This window comes from Myotis davidii, unplaced genomic scaffold (assembly GCF_000327345.1).
Source record: "Myotis davidii unplaced genomic scaffold, ASM32734v1 scaffold72, whole genome shotgun sequence".
NCBI lineage: Eukaryota > Metazoa > Chordata > Mammalia > Chiroptera > Vespertilionidae > Myotis > Myotis davidii.
The window spans coordinates 7,099,525-7,100,871 of NW_006284618.1; the positions used below are offsets into that span (position 1 = coordinate 7,099,525).

The 1,347-nt window shown below is 42.0% G+C and overlaps 1 protein-coding gene across 1 annotated transcript in view; it reads right to left on the reverse strand.

The window, feature by feature from the left end:
• Window positions 1–1,347, reverse strand: part of ACADSB (acyl-CoA dehydrogenase, short/branched chain) — a 15,871-nt gene that overhangs the window by 10,353 nt on the left and 4,171 nt on the right. The window contains exon 6 of the mRNA XM_015557198.1: window positions 1,077–1,169. Within this exon, the coding sequence (XP_015412684.1) occupies window positions 1,077–1,169 (93 nt within the window). The remainder of the gene's footprint in view (window positions 1–1,076; window positions 1,170–1,347) is intronic.

Sequence of the window (1,347 nt, forward strand, 5' to 3'; positions counted from 1 at the left end):
CGCAGAAACCCTCAAAAAGAGAAGCCAGTCTCTTCAGTAAGATGTTATCTAGTTCTGTGGGGAGGTAAGCGTTACGATTTAAGAATATTCTGTTAGCAAATCTAGCAGCCATGAAAAAAATCTCAAGTCATACCACAACATTTGAGCAATCCAACAGCTAGTCTGTATAATACCCTAAAATCTAAAAGCTCTTCTGTTTGTGAATTACAGATATTCACTGACTAGAAGTAAATAAATATATCCTACAAAAATGATGTAATTTATAAAACCAAAGGCTTTACACATTTTCTTTTCTTTTTTTTAAAAAATATATTTTATTGATTTTTTACAGAGAGGAAGGAAGAGAGATAGTCAGAAACATTGATGAGAGAGAAACATCGATCAGCCACCTCCTGCATATCCCCCACTGGGGATGTGCCCGCAACCCAGGTACATGCCCTTGACCGGAATCGAACCTGGGACCTTTCAGTCCGCAGGCTGACGCTCTATCCACTGAGCCAAACCGGTTTCGGCTTTACTCATTTTCTTAATCTAAGAAATAACTGATACCACTTAATAGAAACATGTGCTATGCATGACAAAGGGCAAATATGATAAATGACTGAATAGTTCTCACACCACATATCTATTCAATGCAGCTCTTGTATTTCAAGCGTCTCACACACAAATCCCCTGAATTTCACATGCAAAACCAAGAACAAACATTTCATTATCTATTGATTAGAGACTTGTACTACATAGTTCAAAATCACTTCTTCTTAAATTAGAATGTTCTTCCAGAATGGATTTCATGCGTTAAAGACTTGATTTAAAATAAAATACTGCATCTATCACACAGCCTGGACGTCATCGATGCAGGTATCGGGCAAACGTTCATGTTCCGAAAGCAGGAAGCCGCCACCTGAGCCCACTGTTGGACATCTCTGATGGGGAGCCCAGAGCCCTGTGGGCCTGGAGGGAGGGCGCCCCCTTGTGTCCGCATGCTTCCCCTCTTGCTGGCTGCATTGCATTTCCCCTTCCAGCTGTTCATTGACCAGCCCCCCGGAGAGAGCGTGCCAGGGCACAAGGCGACCCACCTGAGCAGCGATTCCTATTCTCCCTTCATTGAGGCTCCCTATGGCGTACTTGTAGCCATGGCCCACCTGCCCCAGGACATTGGCTTCTGGAACCTGGAAAAAAACCAATTATTTCTCAATTTAATTCAACATAATTCATTTTGATTATGTGTATGTGTGTGTGCGTGTGTGTGTGTTTTAAATGTTGCCCTAGCTCAGTGGTCAGCAAACTCATTATCAACAGAGCCAAATATCAACAGTACAATAACTGAAATTTCTTTTGAGCGCCAAA